The following is a 23848-nucleotide window of genomic DNA, read 5'->3' as shown; positions in this document are numbered from 1 at the left end:
CAGGTGTGAGGTGATATCTCATTGTGTTTTTGATTTGCAGTTCCCTGATGATTAGTAAGCGACGTTGAACATCTTCTCAAGTGCCTGTTTGGCCACCTTCATTTCCCCTTTAGAAAAATGTCTATTCACTTCTTCTGCCCATTTTTTAATTCAGTTGTTTGTTTGTTTTTAATTTTGAGTTGTATTAGCTGTTCATATATGTTGGATATTAATCCCTTATCCGTCTTATCATTTGCAAATATCTTGTCCCATTCAGTAAGTTGTCTTTTCAGTTTGTCCATGGTTTCCTTTGCTGTGCAAAAGCTTCTAAGTTTAATTGGGTCCCCTTTATTTATTTTCGCTTTTATTTCTTTGCTTTAGGAGACGGATCCAAAAAAATATTGCTGTGATTTATGTCAAAGAGTGTTCTGCCTTTGTTTTCCTCTAGGAGTTTTATAGTATCCAATCTTACATTTAGGTCTTTAATCCATTTTTTTTTTTTTTTTTTTTTTTTTTTTTTTTTTTTTTTTTTTTTTGAAACATTTATATTAACATATTTCCATACATATTTCCATACAAATACAAATATAAGATTTTTAGAAATTTCATGTAATGTCTGAAACATTTATATTAACATGTTTCCATACAAATAACCCAATGAAAGTTTAGTATTAGTTGTTTTGTTTGTTTTTTTATACTGCAGGTTCTTATTAGGCATCAGTTTTATACACATCAGTGTATACATGTCAATCCCAATCGCCCAATTCAGCACACCACCATCCCCACCCCACCGCAGTTTTCCCCCCTTGGTGTCCATATGTCCATTCTCTACATCTGTGTCTCAACTTCTGCCCTGCAAACTGGCTCATCTGTACCATTTTTCTAGGTTCCGCATACATGCATTAATATACGATATTTGTTTTTCTCTTTCTGACTTACTTCACTCTGTATGACAGTCTCTAGATCCATCCACGTCTCAACAAATGACTCAATTTCGTTCCTTTTTATGGCTGAGTAATATTCCATTGTATATATGTACCACATCTTCTTTATCCATTCGTCTGTTGATGGGCATTTAGGTTGCTTCCATGACCTGGCTATTGTAAATAGTGCTGCAATGAACATTCGGGTGCATGTGTCTTTTTGAATTACGGTTTTCTCTGGGTATATGCCCAGTAGTGGGATTGCTGGGTCATATGGTAATTCTATTTTTAGTTTTTTAAGGAACCTCCATATTGTTCTCCATAGTGGCTGTATCAATTTACATTCCCACCAACAGTGCAAGAGGGTTCCCTTTTCACCACACCCTCTCCAGCATTTGTTGTTTGTAGATTTTCTGATGATGCCCATTCTAACAGGAGTGAGGTGATACCTCATTGTAGTTTTGATTTGCATTTCTCTAATAATTAGTGATGTTGAGCATCTTTTCATGTGCTTCGTGGCCATCTGTATGTCTTCTTTGGAGAAATGTCTATTTAGGTCTTCTGCCCATTTTTGGATTGGGGTGTTTGTTTCTTTGATATTGAGCTGAATGAGCTGTTTATATATTTTGGAGATTAATCCTTTGTCCGTTGATTCATTTGCAAATATTTTCTCCCATTCTGAGGGTTGTCTTTTCGTCTTGTTTATGGTTTCCTTTGCTGTGCAAAAGCTTTGAAGTTTCATTAGGTCCCATTTGTTTATTTTTGTTTTTATTTCCATTACTCTAGGAGGTGGATCAAAAAAGATCTTGCTGTGATTTATGTCAAAGAGTGTTCTTCCTATGTTTTCCTCTAAGAGTTTTATAGTGTCCAGTCTTATATTTAGGTCTCTAATCCATTTTGAGTTTATTTTTGTGTATGGTGTTAGGGAGTATTCTAATTTCATTCTTTTACATGTAGCTGTCCAGTTTTCCCAGCACCACTTATTGAAGAGACTGTCTTTTCTCCATTGTATATCTTTGCCTCCTTTGTCATAGATTAGTTGACCATAGGTGCGTGGGTTAATCTCTGGGCTTTCTATCTTGTTCCATTGATCTATGTTTCTGTTTTTGTGCCAGTACCATATTGTCTTGATTACTGTAGCTTTGTAGTATAGTCTGAAGTCAGGGAGTCTGATTCCTCCAGCTCCATTTTTTTGCCTCAAGACTGCTTTGCCTATTCGGGGTCTTTTGTGTCTCCATACAAATTTTAAGATGATTTGTTCTAGCTCCGTAAAAAATGCCATTGGTAATTTGATAGGGATTGCATTGAATCTGTAGATTGCTTTGGGTAGTATACTCATTTTCACAATGTTGATTCTTCCAATCCAAGAACATGGTATATCTCTCCATCTGTTGGTATCATCTTTAATTTCTTTCATCAGTGTCTTATAGTTTTCTGCATACAGGTCTTTTGTCTCCCTAGGTAGGTTTATTCCTAGGTATTTTATTCTTTTTGTTGCAATGGTAAATGGGAGTGTTTCCATAATTTCTCTTTCAGATTTTTCATCATTAGTGTATAGGAATGCAAGAGATTTCTGTGCATTAATTTTGTATCCTGCAACTTTACCATATTCATTAATTAGCTCTAGCAGTTTTCTGGTGGCAGTTTTAGGATTCTCTATGTATAGTATCATGTCATCCGCAAACAGTGACAGTTTTACTTCTTCTTTTCCAATTTGTATTCCTTTTATTTCTTTTTCTTCTCTGATTGCCGTGGCTAGGACTTCCAAAACTATGTTGAATAATAGTGGTGAGAGTGGACATCCTTGTCTCGTTCCTGATCTTAGAGGAAATGCTTTCAGTTTTTCACCATTGAGAATGATGTTTGCTGTGGGTTTGTCATATATGGCCTTTATTATGTTGAGGTAGGTTCCCTCTATGCCCACTTTCTGGAGAGTTTTTATCAGAAATGGGTGTTGAATTTTGTCAAAAGCTTTTTCTGCATCTATTGAGATGATCATATGGTTTTTATTCTTCAATTTGTTAATATGGTGTATCACATTGATTGATTTGCGTATATTGAAGAATCCTTGCATCCCTGGGATAAATCCCACTTGATCGTGGTGTATGATCCTTTTAATGTGTTGTTGGATTCTGTTTGCTAGTATTTTGTTGAGGATTTTTGCATCTATATTCATCAGTGATATTGGTCTGTAATTTTCTTTTTTTGTAGTGTCTTTGTCTGGTTTTGGTATCAGGGTGATGGTGGCCTCATAGAATGAGTTTGGGAGTGTTCCTTCCTCTGCAATTTTTTGGAAGAGTTTGAGAAGGATGGGTGTTAGCTCTTCTCTAAATGTTTGATAGAATTCACCTGTGAAGCCATCTGGTCCTGGACTTTTGTTTGTTGGAAGATTTTTAATCACAGTTTCAATTTCATTACTTGTGATTGGTCTGTTCATATTTTCTATTTCTTCCTGGTTCAGTCTTGGAAGGTTATACCTTTCTAAGAATTTGTCCATTTCTTCCAGGTTGTCCATTTTATTGGCATAAAGTTGCTTGTAGTAGTCTCTTAGGATGCTTTGTATTTCTGCAGTGTCTGTTGTAACTTCTCCTTTTTCATTTCTGATTTTATTGATTTGAGTCCTCTCCCTCTTTTTCTTGATGAGTCTGGCTAATGGTTTATCAATTTTGTTTATCTTCTCAAAGAACCAACTTTTAGTTTTATTGATCTTTGCTATTGTTTTCTTTGTTTCTATTTCATTTATTTCTGCTCTGATCTTTATGATTTCTTTCCTTCTGCTAACTTTGGGTTTTGTTTGTTCTTCTTTCTCTAGTTTCTTTAAGTGTAAGGTTAGATTGTTTGCTTGAGCTTTTTCTTGTTTCTTTAGGTAGGCTTGTATAGCTATAAACTTCCCTCTTAGAACTGCTTTTGCTGCATCCCATAAGTTTTGGGTCGTCGTGTTTTCATTGTCATTTGTCTCTAGGTATTTTTTGATTTCCTCTTTGATTTCTTCAGTGATCTCTTGGTTATTTAGTAACGTATTGTTTAGCCTCCATGTGTTTGTCCTTTTTACGTTTTTTTCCCTGTAATTCATTTCTAATCTCATAGCGTTGTGGTCAGAAAAGATGCTTGATATGATTTCAATTTTCTTAAATTTACTGAGGCTTGATTTGTGACCCAAGATGTGATCTATCTTGGAGAATGTTCCGTGCGCACTTGAGAAGAACGTGTAATCTGCTGTTTTTGGATGGAATGTCCGATATATATCAATTAAATCTATCTGGTCTATTGTGTCATTTAAAGCTTCTGTTTCCTTATTTATTTTCATTTTGGATGATCTGTCCATTGGTGTAAGTGAGGTGTTAAAGTCCCCCACTATTATTGTGTTACTGTCGATTTCCTCTTTTATAGCTGTTAGCAGTTGCCTTATGTATTGAGGTGCTCCTATGTTGGGTGCATATATATTTATAATTGTTATATCTTCTTCTTGGATTGATCCCTGGATCATTATGTAGTGTCCTTCCTTGTCTCTTGTAACATTCTTTAATTTAAAGTCTATTTTATCTGATATGAGTATAGCTACTCCAGCTTTCTTTTGATTTCCATTTGCATGGAATATCTTTTTCCATCCCCTCACTTTCAGTCTGTATGTGTCCCTAGGTCTAAAGTGGGTCTCTTGTAGACAGCATATATATGGGTCTTGTTTTTGTATCCATTCAGCCAGTCTATGTCTTTTGGTTGGGGCATTTAATCCATTCACGTTTAAGGTAATTATCGATATGTATGTTCCTATGACCATTTTCTTAATTGTTTTGTGTTTGTTTTTGTAGGTCCTTTTCTTCTCTTGTGTTTCCCACTTAGAGAAGTTCCTTTAGCATTTGTTGTAGAGCTGGTTTGGTGGTGCTGAATTCTCTTAGCTTTTGCTTGTCTGTAAAGCTTTTGATTTCTCCATCAAATCTAAATGAGATCCTTGCCGGGTAGAGTAATCTTGGTTGTAGGTTTTTCCCTTTCATCACTTTAAGTATATCATGCCACTCCCTTCTGGCTTGCAGAGTTTCTGCTGAGAAATCAGCTGTTAACCTTATGGGAGTTCCCTTGTATGTTATTTGTCGTTTTTCCCTTGCTGCTTTCAATAACTTTTCTTTGTCTTTAATTTTTGCCACTTTGATTACTATGTGTCTCGGCGTGTTTCTCCTTGGGTTTATCCTGTATGGGACTCTCTGCGCTTCCTGGACTTGGGTGGCTATTTCCTTTCCCATGTTAGGGAAGTTTTCGACTATAATCTCTTCAAATATTTTCTCTGGTCCTTTCTCTCTCTCTTCTCCTTCTGGGACCCCTATAATGCGAATGTTGTTGCGTTTAATGTTATCCCAGAGGTCTCTTAGGCTGTCTTCATTTCTTTTCATTCTTTTTTCTTTAGTCTGTTCCGCAGCAGTGAATTCCATCATTCTGTCTTCCAGGTCACTTATCCGTTCTTCTGCCTCAGTTATTCTGCTATTGATTCCTTCTAGTGTAGTTTTCATTTCAGTTATTGTATTGGTCATCTCTGTTTGTTTGTTCTTTAATTCTTCTAGGTCTTTGTTAATCATTTCTTGCATCTTCTCAATCTTTGCCTCCATTCTTATTCCGAGGTCCTGGATCATCTTCACTATCATTATTCTGAATTCTTTTTCTGGAAGGTTGCCTATCTCCACTTCATTTAGTTGTTTTTCTGGGGATTTTTCTTGTTCCTTCATCTGGTACATAGCCCTCTGCCTTTTCATCTTCTCTATCTTTCTGTAACTGTGGTTTTTGGTCCACAGGCTGCAGGATTATAGTTTTTCTTGCTTCTGTTGTCTGCCCTCTGGTGGTTGAGGCTATCTAAGAGGCTTGATGGGAGGCTCTGGTGGTGGGTAGAGCTGACTGTTGCTGTGGCGGTCAGAGCTCAGTAAAACCTTAATCCACTTGACTGTTGATGGGTGGGGCTGGGTTCCCTCCCTGTTGCTGTGGCGGTCAGAGCTCAGTAAAACCTTAATCCACTTGACTGTTGATGGGTGGGGCTGGGTTCCCTCCCTGTTGGCTGTTTTGCCTGAGGCAACCCAACACTGGAGCCTACCCGTGCTCTTTGGTGGGGTTAATGGCAGACTCTGGGAGGGCTCACGCCAAGGAGAACTTCCCAGAACCTCTGCTGCCAGTGTCCTTATCCCCACGGTGAAACAGAGCCACCACTCGCCTCTGCAGGAGACCCCCCAACACCAGCAGGTAGGTCTGGTTCAGTCTCCCCCAGGCTCACTGCTCCTTCCCCTGGGTCCTGATGCACACATTACTTTGTGTGTGCCCTCCAAGAGTGGGATCTCTGTTTCCCCCAGTCCCGTCAAAGTCCTGCAATCCAATTCCCACTAGGCTTCAAAGTCTGATTCTCTAGGAATTCCTCCTCCCGTTGCCTGACCCCCAGGTTGGGAAGCCTGACGTGGGGCTCAGAACCTTTACTCCAGTGGGTGGACTTCTGTGGTATAAGTGTTCGCCAGTCTGTGAGTCACCCACCCAGCAGTTACGGGGTTTGATTTTACTCTGCTTGCGCCCCTCCTACCGTCTCACTGTGGCTTCTCCTCTGTCCTTGGACGTGGGGTATCCTCCTTGGTGAAGTCCAGGGTCTTCCTGTCAATGATGGTCCAGCAGTCAGTTGTGATTCTGGTGCTCTCGCAAGAGGGAGTGACAGCACGTCCTTCTACTCCGCCATCTTGGTTAATCTCTTTAATCCATTTTGAGTTTATTTTTGTATATGGTGTTAAGAGAATGTTCTATTGATAATTTCATTCTTTTACATGTAGCTGTCCATTTTTCCCAGCACCACTTATTGTAGAGACTGTCTTTTCTCCATTGTATATTCTTGCCTCCTTTGTCATAGATTAATTGAGCGTAAGCATGTGGGTTTACTTCTGGGCTCCCTATCCTGTTCCATATGTTTAACTTTTTGAAGAACTGCCAAACTGTTATACACAGCAGCTATACTATTTACAATCCCACCAGCCATGTGTAAGGGTTCCAATTTTAACATATCTTCATCAACACTTGTTATTATCTATCTTTTTGATATAGTCTTCCTGATAGGTGTGTGAAGTGGTATTTCATTGTTCAACAACATACTTTCAACTTTTTCTTTTAACCTTTTGATTTTAGACTTTATCTATTAGCTTCTTGATATGGTAGGTGAGGGTTTAGCTGTCTACCACCTCCTCCCTGAAGCACACTAACCCTTCCCTTTCCCCATCCTTCCTAGTCTCCAATCAGCTCTACCAGAGCTAGGTCAGAATTCATTGTTATGACTTAGTATTGTTTGCATTGAGTGCTATGGTATTATGATTACATTTTCTTTCTTTTGATTTTTCTTGGGTTAAAAATTACTTTTTTTCCCCTTTCCCCTCTGTATATATCATTATTATTTCCAGATTTTTCTGTCAGCCTCTCAATATCCCTCTCAAAACAGTTAAACATTGGTGACTCATCAATTCCTTTTTCTCCTGGAGTCTTCCAGTGTCCTGTTCCACTTTGGAATGATTTCTTTCTAGGCCTATGGCATAGATGACATCTTGAGACCTTTTTTCACTGTCATCTTGGGAAATTAGTGAGACTTTTAACCTCTTGATTGATCTAAATTTCTAGTCTTTTCTCTCCCATTTAACATCTCTGTTACTTTATTCTAGATCTGGAAGATTTCCTCAACTTTATCTTCAAACTCTTCAATTTTTACTTTCCTAAATGAAAAAGGATGACATAACATAATTTCCAGATTTCTTTACTATTCTTTAAATATTCCTTTTATATTTTTCATGGGTACAATATCTTCTGTATTTCCAAGGATATTAGTGATAATGTCTTCAGTTTCTTTCAAGTTTCTTTTTTCTCTCTTTTAGCCACTTGCCTTTTATATTAGAAACTTTCCTCAGATGATCCTTTGTTTGTTCACATTTAAGAGGGAGACTATACAAAGCTGTTTGGAAGCACAGACACAGGATGGTTGCTAACATTATCTGAAAATTTGCTGAAAGACAGGCACTGATCTAAGTACTTTATTTGCATTATCTTAACAGATCTTTACATTGGTCCTGTGAGGTTCTAATTTCACAGATGAGGAACATCTTGAGGCTTAGATGGTAAAACCCGAAGGAGGGGAACCCAGATCTGTCTGCCTTTGTATGATTTTTTTATCCATGATATTCTGTTTCCCTGCCTCCCTCCCAGTAAATGATTTGTGAATACCAGGAAAACGCTTTGTGAATACCAGGAAAACTCTTGAGAACCTTAAAGTCAGATAGAAACAAGACAGACAAATGTAATCATCCAAACACAAAATTGCAGCAATTACAGAATTGTGTTGAGAGAAAATGGTGAATATGATTGTTTAGGAGGGCTGGGGAATGGTCTGAGTGATGTATCCTATTTTTTTTCTACTAATCTCTTTTCCAGGAAGCCCGGTACATGACTTGGAAATATTAATATTTATGTGAGTGACATGTGAGGCTTGTTCAAACAGGACTAGAAAAAAAGAAGTAGTAAGTAATACGCTAAATTAAAGGAAGCATCATGGGTGATTTTATAAAACAGTAAAGAAAGTAGGAAGTATTATTTGGGAAGATCAGTATTGCACACATGATACAGCAGTGATTGATTATAACGCTATTTCTCTCAAATATCTTTATATTAGAAATTGTAAACCCTTTATACTGTTTAATAGTATAGCAAAAAAATTATATATACATGTGTGTGTATTTTTTGATGGCCTCTCAGAAAGTTTACTTAGCTCAAGTTTGTCAAACTGCACTTCCTCAGTTTGAATGGTGCTGTTCCTAAATACATAGCTATAAGAATCCCTGTCAGCGAAAGTCCATATGTGTCACCAGTTATACATTTTTAACCAAAAGCAATCACTCTGTGAAAATATTTTAAAGATGGTAGGAAGAGGCAAAATATAATTTTTTAAAAAAATATTTTTATTTGAGTGACAAAGATTTACATCTTTTATTATTAGAACTGTCCTTTCATTTTTACAGAAAAGAAATATATCCTGTGTATGTGTACTTTGTCTTGTAGAATTTTTTTTCCTATTGAATTAATTATTACAGCTTGCTAAATAACTCTTGTGAAGTAAGCATAAAGGAGTATAATTAACTGGAGCTACAAGCAGTGATAGTACAATAGGAGGCAGATGTACCTACTGAAGGATAAAAATAATTACTTGAGAAATATTTAAGTTAGAGTATTTCTGTGATAAGACAATTTTCCCCCTTTCGTTTCAATATTCACAGCATCCCACCATGAAATGTTCAGTTATGGCTAAGAGCCCTTTCCCCTAAAAGGAATAACCTTGTTATTTAGTGAAGTACCTATTCACATTAACATCAGGGTTAATATTGTGAGCTCTCTTTTCCTCATTGTAAGCATATCCTGTATTCTTTGGTGAGAGGAATATGCTGTACTTTTTGTGTTCTAAAGGCTTATGATTCCTTATTTTTAATTTAGGAAAAGCTCAAAGGCATACATATTAATTACTAAGTTCTGAGGTATAGCTGTCTTTTATCTTCGGAAACATCAATTTCATATATGTGAAAACCAGTAGGATATAAAAAGGTTAAATTTGGTCTCAGCACTTTGCAGTGTAAGCTTCTACAAGGCAGCAACTGTTTTATTGTTATGTATGTGTGTCTTTTGAATTTTCTATATGTTGAGGAGTTACTGTAGCAGACACACCCCAAAATCAAAGTGGTTTGACCTAATAAAAGTTCATTTCTTGCTCACTTTTCAGTCTAGAGAGGTTGACTGGCCTTCCACGTGGTCATTCAGGAGCCCATACACCTTTTATCTTATGACTCTGCCCTCCTTTGCATTCTGGAATCCTCTCCATTCCGCTGGTGTGGAGAAGGTATACTCATTTATTATCCACTCTCCTCCAGAAGCGACACCAGTGGTGAGAGGTATCATGTAGTTCCATCGCAGTGTCAGCATGCTGCGGATGGTGGTGGTGGTTGGGGACAAGGGGCTTCCTGCAACATCTCCCAGGTTTAACATTGTGCTTTGGACAGGGAGTCTGAATCTTCGGTGGTCCATTTACTGCTCTGCTAAAAGATACTACTTCCCCTTTCATAATATTATTCAAAGGTGGTAATATTAGCTACCTCTAGGTTGTCAGAAAACAGGAGGCAAAGGACTCCATGCCACAAATCCTTTACCCTATTCTTTAATTTCTCATTTCATTTTTTTTTAACATCTTTATTGGAGTATAATTGCTTTACAATGGTGTGTTAGTTTCTGCTTTATAACAAAGTGAATCAGTTATACATATACATATGTTCCCATATCTCTTCCCTCTTGCGTCTCCCTCCTTCCCACCCTCCCTATCCCACCCCTCTAGGTGGTCACAAACCACCGAGCTGATCTCCCTGTGCTATGTGGCTGCTTCCCACTAGCTATGTGTTTTACGTTTGGTAGTGTATATATGTCCATGCCACTCTCTCACTTTGTCACAGCTTACCCTTCCCCCTCCCCATATCCTCAAGTCCATTCTCTAGTAGGTCTGTGTCTTTATTCCCGTCTTACCCCTAGGTTCTTCATGACCTTTTTTTTTTTTCTTAGATTCCATATATATGTGTTAGCATACAGTATTTGTTTTTCTCTTTCTGACTGACTTCACTCTGTATGACAGACTCTAGGTCCATTCACCTCACTACAAATAACTCCATTTCGTTTCTTTTTATGGCTGAGTAATATTCCATTGTATATATGTGCCACATCTTCTTTATCCATTCATCTGTTGATGGACACTTAGGTTGCTTCCATGTCCTGGCTATCTCATTTCATTTTAAACCACAAAATATTTAACCAGTTTGAGTCATTTAATCATATGGTCACTGAATCATAGTTTTAGAACTAGCTGAGGTCTTAGTGCAATCTCTTCATTTGACAAATTAGGGAATAGGCTCAGAGAAATGGAGAGGCATTCCTAAGGTCACTACGTGCCAGAACTAGGAAAAACAAGTTTCCCAACCTCCAGTCTAGTATTCTCTCCTCTGTACTATGTCATCTTTGAGGGGCCTTCTTTTACAAATTCATATCTCCTAAATTAATACAAATTGTTTCCCCAGTTTTCTTTCCTTTGACTACCTTCCTAAGATACTTACCCTGGAGAAAGGGGGATTTTAATTGATATAGAAGAGAATTAGTGATCTGAAAAGCATTTGTCATATTGTTATTGTTGGGTCCTGTAATGGAGTGCCATACTGACTTTGCAGGCCCAAGGAAGAATGCCCCAGAGATTGGAGGGGCTGCAGGTAAAGGAGGGCTGCAGAGTCAAGTGGCGCCTCTTTCAAAATTTTGTCTATGGCCAGCTCAGACCTTAGGGAACATTTCTGTTAACTTAAGACAAAGAATACACCTCTTCCACTTCTATTGACTTAGAAAACAGATTAATTCAGCTGAGAAGTCTTTAAATTCAATGAAATTTTTCACTAATGATTAGAGAAACACAAATCAAAACTACAATGAGGTATCACCTCACACCAGTCAAAGTGGCTATCATCAAAAAATCCACGAACAATAAATGCTGGAGAGGGTGTGGAGAGAAGGGAACCCTCCTACACTGTTGGTGGAAATGTAAATTGATACAGCCACTATGGAGGTTCCTTAAAAAACTAAAAATAGAGCTACCATATGACCCTGCAATCCCACTTCTGGGTATATATCCAGAGAAGAACATGGTCCAAAAGGATACATGCACCCCAGTGTTCATTGCAGCACTGTTTACAATAGCCAAGACATGGAAGCAACCTAAATGTCCATCAACAGAGGAATGGATAAAGAAGATGTGGTACATATATACAATGGAATATTACTCAGTCATAAAAAAGAATGAAATAATGCAGCAACATGGGTGGACCTAGAGATTGTCATACTGAGTGAAGTAAGTCAGACAGAGAAAGAGAAATATCCTATGATATCACTTATATGCGGAATCTAAAAAGAAATTATACAAATGAATGTATTTACAAAACAGAAACGGACTCACAGACTTAGAGAATGAACTTATGGTTACCAGTGCAGGAAGGATGGAGGGAAGGGATAGTTAGGGAGTTTGGGACTGACATGTACACACTACTATATTTAAAAAGGATAACCAACAAGGACCTGCTGTATAGCACAGGGAACTTTGCTGAATGTTATATGGCAGCCTGGATGGGAGGGGAGTCTGGGGGAGAATGGATACATGTATATGTATGGCTGAGTCTTTTTGCTGTGCACCTGAAACTATCACAACATTGTTAATTGGCTATACTCCAATATAAAATAAAAAGTTTAAAAATAAAAAAATAAATACAATGAAATTTTAAAATTTAATCGTTTAATTCTGTCTGTTCATATGTAATTCCAAACTTAAAAGTGCTATTTTATTTTAAATAACTCCCCCCCACATTTAAATAATTCCCCACCATAAAGTAATATAAATTCATTGTAGAAAATACAGAAAAGTATATTCTTTAAATGACATGTAATTTCATTTCCTAATAGTAACCACAGTTATCACAGGTTGTGCCTGGAGTTGGGTAGTTGGTTTAATTGTTTGTCTCCACTAGAATGTAAACTTCCAGAGGATCAAGGCTTGTCTTCTTTTGTCTTTTCATCTCCATGGCTCAGCACAGTGCCAGGAATGTAATAGGCACTCAATAAAATATTTGTTGAATGCTTATTATGATTCTGGAGAGTGATGAGACTGGTTTTCAAGTGATGGTTTGGGAATTTTTCTCACGGCTTTTCAGTCTCACCTCACACAAGTGACACACATGCAAGAGTAGGAAAGGGTAAAGGAGTCTAAATTTAAGCCAGAAATTTTTTCTTTAAATTTACTTTGATCACAGTAGATCACTAGTGGCAAAGAGAAGGGCCCAAAACTTAGTTGCAGACAAAAGAAAGATACAGTTTATTGCTTTATAAGCTGGTTCATTGTAGCTCTCATATCTTTTCCTCCTTCCACTTCCATTTTCCTCCTGTCCTTCCTCCTCTGCAGAATTTAGCATCAGGACCATAGTGTGAGATAAGTCTTGCCACCTTCAGATTCAACTTGTTGCCATTTAAGGACTCTGAGGGTAGGATAGAAGGTCGATTTTTATTTTATTCATTCATTCATTCATTCATTCATGTTTTGGCTGCACTGCCCGGCATGTGGGATCTTAGTTCCCCGACCAGGGATCAAACCCATGCCCCCTGCAATGGAAGCATGGAGTCTTAACCACTGGACTGCCAGGGAAGTCCCTTATTTTTAAATGTAAAATTTCCTCCCCTGCATAAGCCCACCAAAAGACTACAAATTTTCCAGTGGAACTCAGGCAGTGTGTCTGTGTACATTTTATGTGTATGTATATAAAATGTTTATATATGTAAATATCTATATATAAATATATGTGTGTATGTTTATATATCTGTATGTGTAGTGCTACCTGGTTACTTAGGTAATGGGGTAGAAATGTTAAATACGTGATTGTTGGATTCTCTCTAAAATCTGGGCTCTATCAGGTTGTCTTGACTTTTTTGATAGAAAATTATATAGGTTCTTTGGTAGTTGGATAAAACTCTCACAATTGCTCTATCCCTGGCCTCTTGGGAGCACATAAGTGAATATTTAATGGTTCTTTTCTAGTACAGCATGGATGCTTAAAATATTAATTGTGGTCATCCAGTTGTGTGGTTATTGGTGTTCTTCTATGAGAACAATAACTCACGGCACAGTTCTTTATTTTAGAACATTCTGCCTTGCTTTGTCCCTGATAATGTAAAGGTGGGCTGATTTCTAGTGAAGACATTATAAAAATTGGACATGACTTAGAATCACAAAAAAGTTTATTCATCTCTGGGGACATTCTCAAATAAGTAATTTATGTTATATTTACATACTTGGAAGTTCAGGCATATAGGTTAGGAGACCACCCTTCCTAATTTTTTACAGTAAGTGGCTTCCCTTTTCTGAAACACCAGATCAGAACGGGTTGAGGGGAGGGAGATCCTGAGAGGCCAAGTTAGGTGGAGGCAACTGTGCAGGTGGCACTAGGACAATATCGTGGAGGGGAGACACCCTCACTGCCATCACAACTAATACCTCGCTAATGTTCCAAGTCGGGAGGTGTGGGGATTGCTTTGCACTCTCCCTTCCCAGGAGATTCCAATGTGCAGCCAAGGTGAGGATGCTTGCAAAGCTCAAATAAGCTGCAGAGAGAATGTATTATGTAGCTACTCGCTTTAGTTGGACCTCATCAGTTATAATTAACCAGTTGGGAACTCCTGGATGAAATTTAAGGTTCGTTCAGTAGTGAATGTACATCGAGCCTCAATCTTGTACCAGATTCTTATTAGTTACTAGGAATAGAAAGATAAATAAGATATGGTTGATAAAGGAGCACAGTCTAGTGGAGGAGATAGAAATAATAACAAATAATGTAATACAGGGCACATAGGGTATTAAAAAAGAGGTGTCTAGGGTATTACTGGACATACAGTAGAAGGAACAGTTAACTCTGCTTGAGGTTTAGGATGTGGGATGAAGTGGGAATGAAATGAGAAATGGTCAGGTTTTCACAGAGGAAGTGATGAATTAAGAGTTTATCAGGTAGAAAAGGAGAGAAAAGAGGAGGTTTTAAAAAAAGTTTGTAACATGCAAAGAGGTGAAGAAATTGAATAAGTGTTGAGGGATTGGTTGGAAAGGAAGATGCCTTTGAGATATTTGTAGATTTTGCATCTAGAAAAGTAGATCAGAGTCAGGTGGTGAAGTGCCTTATAAACCACATTCAGGAATATGGATGTTGTCTTGCATGCTATGGTGTCACAGGGTCAAATGCATACAGGGACTAAGATTATCTTAAGAGTGAAGCTGGTCAGGTGTGAAGCAGTTGATAGCATTGGAGGCTCTGGTAATCTGGATAGCATGGCCCTTGTTTAAAGGCATTTAAGTAAGAAATGTTTTTTAAAGTTTAAATTTAAACTAAAATGGAATACTATTTAGGTCAAATAAATCTGTGAAATTCAACCTTCAAGTGCCAGTCTGTAGTACCTTCAGTATAAGAGCCCAGTAAGGATAATAAGGAAAATCGGTAAGATCTTTATAGCATTTCTAAAGAAGTATTGCAGAAATATAATTAAGAGTTGAGGTTGGGCTGGAAATGTGGAGGTGAGAACATAGTAAAAAGGTTAGTGTAGTAATCTAGGTAAAGTGTTCCAGCAAGCCACCAATGCTTTCAAACAAGGTAGCTTGCACTGGTTGGCTATTCAGTCCCTCTGCTGTTAAGCTGCCATCATTGATCATACCCTCTGCCCAGCTCTGTTGTCATGTTGCTATACTGCTCCCCATCTTCATGTCATTTGTCCTGTTCTACTTCTTTGTGTGTTGAACAAGGTTTTGTTTGTTTCTTCATTGGTTCAGATTCTTAGATGAACACTCTGATGTTTCATAGAAACTTTCTTCTATTTCATCTGTAATTTAGCACTTTGGCATCTGGCTCCTGCTTCCAACATCTCACGCTGGAAAGATTCACCAAAGCAAGCTACTGGTTTTTACAATTGTTGTCTTCAAAGCCTGACAGTCTTTGGGAACTGGTTTAGTCTTGGGTGGAGAACCACCATTTTTCTTTTTTATACTATGCTGGTTACTATCACCATCAGAAACACACTGCATTTGTTTAGAAAATGCCTTGATGAAATAGTTTCATTGGAACCTTACTTTGTTTTTTTGTCTACTCTTGTTTTCTTTAGCTCCTATCACCGAAAATGAACAAGTATTAACGTTTTACCACATTTATATTGCTTCTTGCATCCTCCTCCTTCCTGTATTTAGCTGGTTATATACATTGTAAACTCTTAGTCTTTTATGTCTAAAACCATTTCTTAAATGGTAGTTTAGCCAATATGAAACTCCAGGATGGCATCTGTTTTCCCTTAGCACTTGAAGATCATTAGCTTCATTGTATTTTGGGTGCTGTTGCTGCTAAGAAGTTGCTGTCAGCATAATTATGCCTTTGCTGGTAAACTATCTTTTCTTTTATGATTTTTCTCTTTATTCTTGCTGTTCCATAGTTTGATTGCAAGGTATTTAGATATAGATTAGTTTTTTATTTATCCTGTTTATTTGTTAATATATATTTTCAACCTAAGGACTCCTATGTTTATTGGAACATTCTTAGCCTTTTCTCAGTATTGCCTCTGCCATTCCCACTATTCTAAACTTCTAGAATTTCTTTCTTTTTTAATAAATTTATTTATTTATTTTTGGCTGCTTTGGGTCTTTGTTGCTGTGCGCGGGCTTTCTCTAGTTGCGGCGAGCGGGGACTACTCTTTCATTGTGGTGCGCAGGCTTCTCATTGCGGTGGCTTCTCTTGTTGCAGAGCACGGGCTGTAGGCATGCGGGCTTCAGTAGTTGTGGCTCGTGGGCTCTAGAGCGCAGGCTCAGTAGTTGTGGTGCACGGGATTAGATGCTCTGCGGCATGTGGGATCTTCCCAGACCAGAGCTTGAACCCGTGTCCCCTGCATTGGCAGGCGGATTCTTAACCACTGCACCACCAGGGAAGCCCTAGAATTTCTATTAGGTGTGTGTACTTCTCAATCTATCTTCTATGTCTTTTACCTTCTTTAAAAATATTATCACTTTATTTCTCTGTACTACATTCAGGGTCAGCTCCTCAGTAATATTTTTCATTAGACAACTGTCACTCTTTGGACAGGTTGCTGGATAAATCACTGGATCAGGAGTTTATGGCTGGTGACCTTTTATAATATATGTATGTAGGTAGGAAGGTAAGTAGGTAGGTAGGTAGTTAAATAGGATGGGTCATCTGCTGATAATGAAAGATACCAGGGTAAAATGAAGGAGACAGAGAAAAGTGGTGAAGGTCACTGAGATGAGTAATATCATTCATTTCTTGGTTAAAAAGCTTTTATCTAAGATTTTTAAAAATAAAAATCTAAGTAAAAGAACTGATAATCATAGTCTTTATGTTTTCCCTAAGCATTAAAGAGAACTTAGTTGTATTAGCTGAAAACGTGAGTTTGTTTTGTTTTTAACTTTATGTTGGCAGAAGATAAAGAAGAGAGGTATGAGAATTAGAAGACCTGTATTTCATTCGGTCTTGGTTTTGCCAGAACTTTCGATGAGTTATGTAACTTTGCCAGAATGTACCGTGCCTATTTTTTGGTATTGTATTGTTTTTATGAAGATAGTTGAGATGATTGATTATAAAAAGGTTTTGAAAACCATAAGCATTGTTCATAAGATACAGAGATGCAAGAGTAGTGTAAACCACAGATTTAAATTATTTTGGAAGTATCATTTTTATGCTTATTTCTCTAAATTAAAGTGGATAATGTGTTAGAAATATAGTATTGTTTTAAAGGAGATATATGTATGCTTTTCCTTTTAAAATAGTGTAAGTATTTTATTTTACTTGGTTTGTCCTAATGAATTTACTTGGTAAAGTATTTTTAGAAAAACATGCGGATGAAATATTAGTCATTTAAATTAGATCATATCTGTATTCAACATCTATATATGAATAATTTATAGAGCTTTATTGTAAGTGCAACGGTTCTATGTAATCTAAAGCAGATGATTTTTCATTCTTTTAAAGGCGCTAGAACTCAATTTTATTATTTGATTTAAGATAACTTAAATTATACGTAATCTTTTTCTTATTTGGCAGGCAACCAGATAAACTGGTGGTAGTTTGGACGAGAAGAAGCCGAAGGAAGTCTTCCAAGGTTTGTCTGTTTTCTAAATTTCTTACCCAAATGTTGAATTTGACCTTTGGTCAAATTATTAAGCTTCTCTGGTCCCAGTGAAGAATATTTTAAAATATTACTTGATATTTTGAGTTATTTCTTATTATCTAATGTACTAAAATGATTGATCAGGCACTATATGTAATCTTGTTACTGCAGTTCCTAAAGCAGGAGCCAGTTACCTGAGTTTTTTTGGATTTGGTAGCCTTGAATAACATAATAGTTATTTAACTTCTCTGTGCTAGGATATCATGAAATAATGATTAAATAAATATCACTTACAACATTATACCTAGGATTACTTTATTCAGATTCCAAGAGGATGAAGTTAGGACACACATAAGGAATGATGAGTTATCTGAGTCCATTGCTGGGTTACTGAAGAGGAGTTGGATTTTTCAAAGGTTTTAATTTTTTGTTCTTATGGCTTTGTGGGGAGTGGAACAGAATTTTATTTATTTACTTATAAATTTTTTTTTTTAATTTTTGGCTGTGTTGGGTCTTCGTTGCTGCACGTGGGCTTTCTCTAGGTGCGACGAACGGGGGCTACTGTTCGTTGCGGTGCATGGGCTTCTCATTGCGGTGGCTTCTCTTGTTGCAGAGCACAGGTTCTAGGTGCACGGGCTTCAGTAGTTGCGGCACACGGGCTCAGTAGTTGTGGCTTGCGGGCTCTAGAGCGCAGGCTCAGTAGTTGTGGCTCACAGACTTAGTTGCTCCGCGGCACGTGGGATCTACCTGGACCAGGGCTGAAACCCCTGTCCCCTGTATTGGCAGGCGGATTCTTAACCACTGCGCCACCAGGGAAGCCCAGAACAGAATTTTAAAATGTTTAATAACAAATCTAGATATTTTTAAAATTACAATCTATAGACAAGTAAGTGTGAGTATATTTTTGTAAGCATACAATAACTACAAGCATGTTTATTGAATGTTGGTTTTTCCATAAGTAGGCTTATATAAAGAAAAATTTATTCATTTTAACTGAAATTAAATTTTAATTAAATTTCAGAATTTAAAATTTTTTAAGGGCATCTTTTTAAATTTTATTTTTATTGAATTAAAATTTATATACGGTATAAGTCACAGATGTTAATTACACAATTTTATGAGTTTTGATCAATATATAGTTGTATAATTACCACTCCTATCAAGATATAGACTATTTTCATCACTTTTTTCCTTTGAGTCCTCTTCCAGTCAGTTCCCAATCCTTAGAGGCAACTACTATTCCGATTTTTCTATCACCATAGGCTATTTTTACCTGTTCTTAAATTTCACATAAATAGAACCATACAAAAGTACTATTTTATGTCTGGTTTCTTTTGTGCAGCATGTTTTCGAGATTTATTCATGCTATTGTGAATATTGGTAGTTAACTTTTTTCATTGCTGAGCAGTATTCCATCATGCGCATGTACTGCAGTTTGATTTTTTATACATCTGTTGATGAACATTTGATTTGTTTCCAGTGAATATTCTGAGTATCCAACTATTGTGAATAAATCTGTTGTAAACATTACTCTTCAAGTGTTTTGGGGGACAAATGTTTTCTCTTGGACGAATAACTTGGAATGTAATCAATGGGTAATAGGGTACGTACATTTTGAACTTTTAATATACCCCCACCAGCAATATAGGAAAGGTCCAGTTGCTTACCTCATGAATAGCATTTTCTTCAAAGCATACATTTGTAGTTTGGGGGCATTATATTTTGGACATGTAATATTTTCTTATCTATTTATTTATGAGAAGGGGTTCTAAAAATAGACTTAGGGTCTTCTGTCAGTTTTGCTCAGTGGGTCTTAAGCTTTTGTGAAAAGGAACAATATTAGGCCATCCAGTAAGTATGATAGAAGAATCTGAATATAACTATAAACATTAGAAATCGACCCTAAATGTTTTTAGCTATCAACAAAAAGTGATTTCCCTCTTTTAGAAACTAGATACTAATTGTTTTCTTAAAACATTATGAAGCATAATGAAATGCTGTAGATTAAAGGTCAATTCAGAATACCCATATTTGAAATTAAGTATACTTTTAATTTAATTACATTTTTGAAAGTCAGTCAAATAACTTTTAGGTCCAGATTCTTTTTTTTTTTTTATAACTTTATTTATTTATTTGTTTTAGCTGTGTTGGGTCTTCGTTTCTGTGCGAGGGCTTTCTCCAGCTGTGGCAAGCGGGGGCCACTCTTCATCGCGGTGCGCGGGCCTCTCACTGTTGCGGCCTCTCCCGTTGCGGAACACAGGCTCCAGACGCGCAGGCTCAGTAGTTGTAGCTCACAGGCCCAGCCGCTCCGCGGCATGTGGGATCTTCCCAGACCAGGGCTCAAACCCGTGTCCCCTGCATTGGCAGGCAGACTCCCAACCACTGCGCCACCAGGGAAGCCCCAGATTCTTTTTTATATTGTATCAAATATTGATTGAATCCAGAAGGTGAAATACAAACATAGGCTACAGGTTGATTTTTCTCAAAATATAATATTTTCTAGAAGGAACTATTTCTTATTGGACTAATTTTCCAGTTGTGATGCTCTTAATATTTCAAATCCCTTCTGGATATTTTAGAATCATTGTATTTTCTCTTGAAACATTATAGATGTACTTTTGAAAAGTTTATGAGAACTTACAATGTGTTGTTTATTATAGCATATACATAATATGTTCATGTATATGTGAAATGCTGTTCTGTAAATTGTTCACAGCAGCTAAATAAGGACATAAAAATCAGTTCCAGAAGCTATGAAAGAAATGATAATGATATTACTGTGAAAATTAAACAAATAACTTTATTTTTTAATCTTGAGAAGCTTGAGATCCATGGCATTTTGGAATTCTTAAAAAAAAGAAAATTGTTCCCAGCTATTATTTTTTAAAATTAGCTATCAGTTATATTGAATCCACAGACTAGAACCATTGTTTTCTTCTGAAAGACTCTTCTGTTTTCTGACATTTTTCCTTTGAAATATTATTTGCTTGCTAAGTTCCATTGAAATCACTTAGGGGGAAAACAGATTTCTGCAACCATTGGCCAGAAAATAGTATAGTTTTTACTTTTAACTGTGTTTCTGGAAAGAGTTTGAACTACGCAGTAATTAATTTTCTTTGGTCATCTGTATAACTTATTGTTTATCTTGCCTGATTCTGAGTATATCTACCTTTTAAAAAATTATTTTATTGAAGTATAGTTGATTATCTACTTTTTTTATATTGGTGGATTGAAATTTATAACTGACACCCGGATAACAGATTAGACAGTAAAATAATAAGGCACATTGCCTTATTTAATTTAAAGTTTAGTTTTCCGTTTATTGCTCACTTTCTTTGGGTACATGTCTATTTTTCTAGTTAAATATATAAAGAACTCATTGGTGAATCATTTTTTATCGAGAAAATAATTACCATGAGTAATTATCCCAATATGCAGCTTCCCCACCTCTTATCCTCAAGTCATGGCATTTATAACAGATTTTTTTCAGGCTGCAGTTGATTTGTATATGCTTAAATAAATTATTTTTCAGTACAGTGTTTGAGAATAGGAAGCAGGGAAATTGTGATAGACAAGAAGAATTATGGCAGAGTAGTCTGTTGCCTTAAATCTCGTTTTCTAAATTTAAACTCACAGAGAGATGGGAGAGTTCCAAAGGGAAACAAGAGCTTGAAAGTCCTCACCAGCTTTTGGATGGCGTTACCACCTCTACTTCCCTGCTCTATGGTTGTGCTATAGCCTTTATCAATGTGCTATGGTATCATGAAGGGGTGGGTATAGTCATAGAGCTTTGAATTATGACCATGATGTGGACAACTCTAAGGTAAATTTATATGTGACATCTTAAACATATGGGTAGATGCAGTTTTATAAATTGAAAATCATCAATTTAAAAACTAAATGACAGTTATAAATTTTCAGTGAAATATTTTGATTTTATAGGAATCAGAAGTAACAAGTGAATATTTACTCTGCGTTTAGTTCCATATTAGGTACAAGTCTTTTAGGTAAGATATGATATGAAATAATTTGAAAATAAGGCATTTTATAGAGTCATTACTCAAAATTGAGATATGTTACCTTTTCCTTAGGTCTGCCTTTGCTAAAGGATCTGTGATATGATTAAAAAGTGAAAAAAAATATATGAGTAGAACTGGATAATGTGGTTTCATCCTTTCTGCCATTAACTGTACTAGGATGCTGGCAAATGATTAAATCACCTGCCTTTCCTGACTCTACTAAGGAGCTAGCTAAATAGCTGTATGTGTTTTGTACCAAATTATTTTCTAGGGAAATCCTTTCTGTTACTCTGAATAAAAACTGACCAGGGTTCTTGTAGTGCTGATGAGTGCCAATATGAGGTGCTTTTTAAAAAATAAAGTTCTTAAGAACCTAAATTCCTGTCTCAGTTGAGTTGTACAGTTAGATGTTTAATACCGCAGCTATTTTTAGTTACCTGTATTAGACTTTTCATTCTTTTTCTAGCTTCAGGTTCTTTAATTCTGTTTGAGGTAGAAGTTGTAGTAAGCTCCTCTGACTAGGAACACTTTTTTTTTTTTTTTCCTTCATGTTTGCTGCTATATACATCATAGTTTCCTCTCCAGCAGAATTTACTCGTTCTGTTTTCTGCCTAGTATATAATAATTAGCTAACATTATAAAGCTGGCATTGCCAGATACTCAGCTGGACTAATTGATATTGTTACACTGTCCTAACTTAGCTAGGTGTACAGTCCCTAAAAAGACTATCAGAAAGCCAGAGCTCTGTCTTAGTTTGACCTTTTCTCTTGCTGGGAAGAGATGCTGGATAGATGGTCAGAAAATGGCAGCATACTAGCAGCTTGGGAACTAGCACCTTTCCGTCTCTTTTTATTAAAAAAAGAAAGAAAAAAAAAAGATTTTAATTCATTAAGCAGATTGTATTTTTGTTTGTTTATTGGTCTAATTACCATTCCCTGATCCAAGACTGAGAATTTAAATAGGTCAGTTAGAGGATCAGCATTAGGATACCTTAGGAAATTATGTGGTATCACCACCTTCTAACCCTGCCCAGTTGTTAGTTGGTCTCCACATTCCCTGCTTTTCCCACTCTTGACCTCTGTGTCATATACATAAATGTTAAGACCTTAGGGATAGAAGACTATTTTCTTGACTACTCTGTGAATCAGAAATAGAGTTGGCTATGATGTCGGTTGGGTGAAGAACTCTGAACTTGAAAATCATGGAGTTGGTTCTCCTACTGATTATTAGTATGGCTTCAGGCAAGCCATTTACTCTTTAATTGCTTCAATTTCCTTATCTGGACCTGGTTTAGATCTCCTAAAGATATTTTCAGGCCTAAAATTCTTTGATGGTCTTTTTTTTCATTCAGAATTTTACAAAAACTCTATCTTTTCTGCCGTGGCTAATAAGTAAAGTTCAGTTATTATGGTCTTTTTTTTTTTTTTTAATGTATCGGGAGACTATGAAAATATAATTATGGGAAGTTTGAAGAGACCAGAGAAATTGCTTGATCTACCATGACAGTACATGAGAATTAGAGTTGTCATAAATCTTCAGAATTAAATATGTAGACTATGTAGAGTTTTGATTAAAGATTTTCTAAGATGGGCAGCAATTTACTTTTCAAAATGGATATTGTTTACCTTGTGGAGTTTTTGTTCTAGGACTGTCAACAGGCATAGAAATAGGCAGGGGAATAGAGGAATCCCTGGAGATGTTTTTTAATCAGCAAAACCCAGTTCTTTACCTTTGGCTGTAGTGTGCTAAGTCTCTTGTGAGTCTCTACTTCCCTTTCCTCACCTGAAGTTTTGTGATCTGGGGGCAATGAAGAGAGAATAGAGGGGGAGTTATTGACAATTTAGCTGGAGTGGGAGTAGTTTAGTGCTGCTAAACCTATATCTTGTGCTGGTATTCTATCTTTTATTGAAGTATAGTTAACTTATAATAGTCTGCTGGTATTTTAACTAACAAGCTATGATAAGATTCACATGGACATAAGTTTCCATGATCTTGATCCCTTCTCAGTTCCACTTCCTGGGTTCAAATCCAACTTTTGCCACTTACTTGCTGTGTGATCTTGGGCCAGTCTGTGCCTCAGTTTCTTCATGTGTTAAATCTGCTCCCTGACATGCACCTGCACTCATATACTTTAGCTATTTTCCTATTATTATGGAAGAATGGTCTGTGCTCCGA

General features: G+C 36.7%; 1 protein-coding gene across 4 annotated transcripts in view; it reads left to right on the top strand.

Moving 5' to 3' along the window:
* Positions 1 to 23848, top strand: part of EHBP1 (EH domain binding protein 1) — a 339673-nt gene that overhangs the window by 45923 nt on the left and 269902 nt on the right. For all 4 annotated transcript variants that reach the window (XM_059943246.1, XM_059943245.1, XM_059943243.1 and 1 more), the window contains exon 3: positions 17588 to 17645. In XM_059943246.1, coding sequence (XP_059799229.1) covers positions 17588 to 17645 — 58 coding nt within the window. The remainder of the gene's footprint in view (positions 1 to 17587; positions 17646 to 23848) is intronic.

This window comes from Balaenoptera ricei, chromosome 13 (assembly GCF_028023285.1).
Source record: "Balaenoptera ricei isolate mBalRic1 chromosome 13, mBalRic1.hap2, whole genome shotgun sequence".
NCBI classification, from domain to species: Eukaryota; Metazoa; Chordata; class Mammalia; order Artiodactyla; family Balaenopteridae; genus Balaenoptera; species Balaenoptera ricei.
This window is presented reverse-complemented; position numbering and strand designations above follow the sequence as displayed.